At 39.4% G+C, this 6,430-nt stretch overlaps 1 protein-coding gene across 1 annotated transcript in view; it reads right to left on the bottom strand.

The window, feature by feature from the left end:
* The window catches only part of LOC101861170, a gene marked incomplete in the record, with an annotated part of 15,272 nt that extends 10,830 nt beyond the window's left edge, over positions 1 to 4,442 (bottom strand). Inside the window, 1 exon segment of the mRNA XM_013089953.1 lies at positions 3,930 to 4,442. Within this exon segment, the coding sequence (XP_012945407.1) occupies positions 3,930 to 4,079 (150 nt within the window).
* Positions 4,443 to 6,430: the final 1,988 nt, after the last annotated feature.

Genomic DNA, 6,430 nt, shown 5'->3' with positions numbered 1-6,430 from the left:
TCAGTAGATCTTCATATTGTCCCACTGCGTTGGCGATTCTCTTTCGTACTTCGGCATTTGAAACGTAGTCTTTGTACGAGATGTCAAGGAGTCTGCGGTAACATCTCATCTCTGTGATCTGAATCTTTTTCTCTAATTCTGCTGTTAGTGTCCACGACTCGCAGGCGTATAAAATTGGTTTCTTACCCCATGATATTAGCTACTCAAAACGGCCAAAAGTGTCAGACAGAACTTTGACATTCTAATGTAGCGAAATGGTAGAAGTTACGCGCCCCCAATGACACCATCTTTCTGGTGGTTGGCGTCTTCGACTCTGCTCGCCAGGGGCAAATCCAGGCTGTGGGGCACAGGGTGTCCTAGCAGACTAGAGGAGGGAGATGCTCGATAAAAATCACTCCCGGCATGAGAATCGAACTCATGTCTTGGTTGTGCAACAGCAGCCAGTCTCTATTTCTCAACAGGTGCAGTTACGCACCAAGAGAGATTAAATTATGAATCACCGTTAGCACGAAGTGCAAGATCTGAAGCAAATCGCTACATTAGAACTACATAGTTCTATCTTACATTTTTGGCCATTTTGAGTTATCAAGACCATGAGGTCAGAAACCATATGTGAGGCAGCGTGGTGGAATCAGGCTCTCGTCAAAATAATGAAATCGAAGAAAACAGCAGTTTTCTCCCTGCTTAGCAATTTTTATCAAATTTTTTTTTTTTGGCTCAACACCTTTTATGTCTATTTACAAACACATTCCTTTTGAGGATTTCACCGAGAACGTTGATTAAAGGCGCAAAAATATAAATTTACAACTTCCATGGACTCTCCATCTTTTGAATTTACCAAGTTTTGGCCACCATTTTCTCGATAATTTTACCTCTTAAATCAGGTGACCCCCACCTCCTTCAATCCAAAATATCTCCCCTTCTATTGAAGATGGATGGAAATTTTTTTCATTGAAAGAAAGACAAATGAACAAGCGTTTAGATGATACCAATAATTCAATATGCCCAAAAATTGACGAGAACCTGATTCCACACATTTTCTATCTGCTCTATCAAAATCTTCACCTTGTTCGGGGGTCGTTATCAAGATATTTAAAGTTTTGCATTTTGAAAAGCTTGACATGATGTGCAACTCAAAATCCTTTACGTCAAATTTCTCAAAACTAGGCACTACGCACATGTATAAAACTTTGTACTTCTAAGGTAGCGAGATATCGACAATCAAGTTTCGCTATTCATTTCTTCGCTCTGATGCCACCCAGTTCAGGTTTTTAAAGTAATTTGCTCTTGATCCAACCCTTCTTTTTTGCCTTCATTTTTATTTTTCATTTAGAGCAAGATTATGTGATTCTGCATAATAGCAATATGAAATCAAGAAAATGAGAGACTGAGGGCTGAGGAAGTTAGACTGAACGGAATTCGATACTCCTTGACGCGATGTTGAGTACATCTAGAATGTCTCCACTCACTGTTGTAGGATAGTCCCTGTAAGTTTGGAAATAATTATCTGTGCGTGGGCTGGGGTGTTCATTGTGGTGTTTGTTTACTCTCGTGACGTCATGTGGTTCCTAGAGAGGGAGGAAGCTCGTAAAAAAAGGAGGAAGGCATAGAATATGACAACTAAATCCTACTCCTACTCTGTCTCTCATTGTCTCCACCTCCCACACCCCTCTTTCTATCTCTCTTTTGCCCTTGCTCTCTCTCTCTCTCTCTCTCTCTCTCTCTCTCTCTCTCTCTCTCTCTCTCTCTCTCTCTCTTGCAAGTATTATTATTATTATTATTATTATTATTATTATTGTCATCATCATCTTCCCCATCATCATCATCATCATCAACATCATCATCATCATCATCATCATCATCATCATCATCATCATCATCATCATCATCATCATCATCATCATCATCATCATCATCATCATCATCATCATTATTATTACTGTTATTAGTATTATTAGTATTATTAGTATTAGTGTTATTATTTTATAAACCGACACTTCACAATGAATATTAGACCGATATTACTAGGGTACATACCTAAGGGGCGACTACCAGCAATCAGATTAGCATTAGCTGTCGTCATCGCAAAAGTAGCGGTAATGGGTTCTGATTACGATTTTCTTACAAGTTTCAGCTAAGTTATTGTTAATCTTCCATCATATTATGTTTAAATTTAAAGACAGACTATCAACATAAGATTTGCCGGTAGACACTGCACTAATGTTACGAGCAAGGATCAGAAAGTAATGAAAGCTGTCATCCAACGGCTAAGATATTGACTTGAATGAGATAAACAATGCGCCAAGTTACTCCATTGCATGTCGTGTACTGTCTAGCCAGCCGTAGGAGATTCTGGTGATGTCTCTCTGGATTATTTTATGACGTCACAAACAAAGGATAGATGGAGGGAACAAGACAACGTTCACAAAAGAAGACATTTGTGAGGCGTGCTAACAAAATGAGTTACTTCTCGCAATCCGTGAATGGAGATATCAGCCAAAAATCAACACAAGGGTCATATAAGTAGACTCTTAACTCTTAACCAATGCCAATCTCTTCAAATTTAACATGTCTTTTATCATTTCATACTGGTAAATTGTAAGACTTCAATCTAAAAATTTTAATGTTTCTATTTCCATCGGGCTAAAATCTGAGAAGTAACTCATTTTGTCAGCACGTTTCACATTTATTTTACATCTCTTTGTTTTAGGAAGAGTTTTACGGCACCTGCAACACAATTAGGTTATATAAGTGCCGAAGACTAGAGGTGTTATAAGAGACTAACAAACACAAAAAAGAAGGAGGAGACTGAAGGATTACAGATGTTTGATAAGAAAGAAAAAGCAAACCACACCAGAACACCCGCCAACCACCCATAGGCCACAACTCTGTGCATACCAGAACAAGCAATCCAAAGTTTGCCCTCACTCCTCATTTATCTTCCTGTGACTCCTGGATAATTACTTCCTATTCCAAATGATAAACAGTAAGGCGAAATTAGACGGTACATAATTGACGACCCACGCCACACCCAAGTCAATCCACGTCCTAACCTCAGCACGATCACGAAGTGGTCGCGCCAATCTCCCCTGAGCTCCATGTCTTTCCCGTGTCTGATCTATGTATCTACAAAATGCGTCGTTTCTGTCAGCCAAGAAAAAAGTGCCTGGAGACACGAGTTGCAAATGGAATAATTCTAACTCCAACTCGTGATATCCCCGATCACGTACTGCGTACATGTTCACCACAGACCTAATTATTCTGGAAGCATCCACGCCCGAAACAAAAGAGTGAAGAGAAATGACAACAATAGTCTGAAGCTGGTCCATGTTCAATTCCAGGTCACTGAAGGCTCTCATTCAATCAAAAGCCTTCTTCTTTCCATTTGTCATCATAGTCCACAATCGGACTTAAAACGTTGCACCCTGTTAGACATGTCCCCACACTGCCCATTACTTTTCTAAACATACACCATCATTAACGGCGATAAATCTCTTTGTTCGGCGGTCATGAAGTGCCACCAATGGTGAAAATGGTACTCCCACAAACAGTAGCAACAGCAATTAATGCCTATTATGTGTTTCGTGATTACATCAGTTGTTCACATGCATGCTGTTGAAAGACGCACAGCTTATCAGGGTCACAATAGGTGTTTGTTCCATTTAATTAGTAAGTCGTCCTCGTCCGTAATATTATAACGTCTGTCACCACACTGCCTCTGCCACCTGCACCCCCACGCTCCTTTTCTACCTTCCATCCGTTTTGCTCCCAACCCCTTTCTGCCTTCCCTTTTGGTTCATTTTTCTACGGAGACCCACTGGCAACGTTATCAACACCATGCGAGTTCAGAGAAAGAAGTGGTTATCTGGAAGGCACAGCTCTCAAAACTTTAGAGACAAAACGTTTCAACACTAGCGCCCACAACTCACCTCCCGCTCTGTTGTTCTGTCGGTTGACTCCTCTGTCTCTTGTATCGTTTGCTCCTCACCTTCTACCGGAAGGGGCGTGGCTCCTGCATTTGGGGCGCACTCCTCGACAGCTTCCGGCTGGCCACTCGGAGAATCAGTCGTATCAGACATCGTGCGGAAATTCCCGTTCTCACTGCGCTGATGGTCTGAACCTTTGCTTCCGGGTTCTCCTTTGTTTTGTTTTGTTTTTTGTTGTTATTTTTTCCTTTTGTTGTTGTTGGTGTTTTTGCTTAAAAATTACGTTTAAATCCAAAAGACTTGCACAGCTGTCATGAAAAAAGTGAGTCTTGAAACATTCACTCCGAGATAAGATCCAGGTATTCGGGGTTAAGTTCTCGGAGAAAGAGAGACAGGAATGTCACTAGTCACAGAGAACAATCTGCTCATCAGAGATGCACGTCAGTAAAGTTTAAAGTTCCTCCGACACATTCACTGACCTCATGGCAGAGTCCTTATGTCGACTCTTGAGGGGCTGGGGAGTATTCAGATAAATCAATAAACTATAAACTTTACCATATATAATATATGTGAGGCAGCGTGGTGGAATCGGGCTCTCGTCAATTTTTGGGCATGTAGAGTTATTGGTATCATCTTAAAGTTTATTCACTTGTCTTTATTTGGATGGAAAAGATATCCATTTATCTTGAATAAAAGTCGAGATATTTGCGAAAGAAGGAGGTGGGGGTCACTTGTTTTCAAAGGTAAAATTAGTGAGAAAATGGCCGCCAAAGATGAGTTATTTCCTTAGCCTTGGAGTCCGTGGTAACTGAAAATGTACATTTTTGTGCCTGTAAATCAACGATTTTCAGAAAAATCCACACAGAAATGAGTTCTTTAATTGGCATGAAAGGTGTTGAGCCAAAAAACAAAAATTCGATAAAAAATCACAAACCTGGGTAAAAATGCAAGTTTCTTAACTTTGATTATTTTGACAAGAGCCTGATTCCACCACGCTGCCTCACATATAGTAGCGTCCAAAAGAAACTTGAAGATGTAATCTCCCAATCATCGTGTTAAAGCCTTGCGCTATCCACTCATGCAGCTTATCAATTTAAAGCTATATCTGACACTTTATTATTATTACATCTATATTCAGAGACGCCCGAGATAATGATTACGCAAAACTGACCTTACAAAATCAGGCTTGGCCACATTGTGCAAAATCAGAGAGAGAAACGTAAAAGTGTGTTCGCATGCATATTGAGGTGTCCAGGACGAAAATTTGAGTTAAAAGCTTGGAAAAGAAAACATTTTCGAATATAACTTTTGTTAAAGATGTGTTATAAACTTAAGGCAAAACTGAGCACATTATTATATTCATCAGTTTGCCTCTAATTCATGCAGTGACAGGTTGTCGTGATATATAAATACAGTGGCATCCAAAAGAAACGTGAAAATGTAATCACCCAATCATCGTGTTGAAGCCTCGCATTACCCACTCATGCAGCATACCACTTTAAAGCTGTATAAATTCTGCATCATTTGACTCATTAATAATTGAACCATGTTAAGAACGCAGGAGATATGGTAGCTCAAAGTTGACTTTACAAAATTAGGCTTGGCAAAATTGTGCGAAATCAAAGAAACGTAAAATTGTCTTCGCGCGTATACTCCGGAGTATCAATATTGATAAGATTTCAACATAACATTCATCTTTCAGGAGGCGGGTTGTTTCAGCCCTACATTTTGGGGCTAGTCCAGGCTCAGTGGGAAACAACACTTAGCATATAGACGAAAATGTTTCGATAAAAGACTTTCTCACAAGAGGGCAATGATCTCACGCCTTCAGAGTGCAATGACGAAAAACCATATGTGAGGCAGCGTGGTGGAATCAGGCTCTCGTCAATTTTTGGGCATGTAGAGTTATTGGTATCATCTTAAAGCTTGTTCACTTGTCTTTATTTGGATGGAAAAAATATCCATTTATCTTGAATACAAGTCAAGATATTTGCGAATGAAGGAGGTGGGGGGTCACTTGTTTTCATAGGTAAAATTAGGGAAAAAACGGCCGCCAAAAATTAGTTATTTCCTTAGCTTAAGAGTCCGTGGTAACTGAAAATTTACTTTTTTTTGGCCTGTAATCAACGTTTTTCAGAAAAATCCACACAGAAATGAGTTCTTTAATTGGCATGAAAGGTGTTGAACCCAAAAACAAAAATTTAATAACAATTCACAAAGTGCGTAAAAACGCAAATTTCTTTACTTCGATTATTTTGACGAGAGCCTGATTCCACCACGCTGCCTCCCATATCTTTACCAAGAGGACATAGCAGAGCCTATATCACTACCTCAGAACTACAAAGTTCTCTCTAGACCTAGTTGTGAGAAAGTTTACTCCATTTTTTTCAGTTCCACAATAATAATGTTATACTTTTTTCGAATGAAATTCTTGGAATATCTTAATAATGGTTCCGAATATTCTTGCGATTTTGATACAGCAAATAGAATAATAATAATAATAA

This window comes from Aplysia californica, unplaced genomic scaffold (assembly GCF_000002075.1).
Source record: "Aplysia californica isolate F4 #8 unplaced genomic scaffold, AplCal3.0 scaffold01089, whole genome shotgun sequence".
In the NCBI taxonomy this organism is placed as follows: domain Eukaryota; kingdom Metazoa; phylum Mollusca; class Gastropoda; order Aplysiida; family Aplysiidae; genus Aplysia; species Aplysia californica.
Note: the sequence above shows the minus strand (reverse complement) of the source record. Positions and strands in the feature narration are given on the sequence as shown.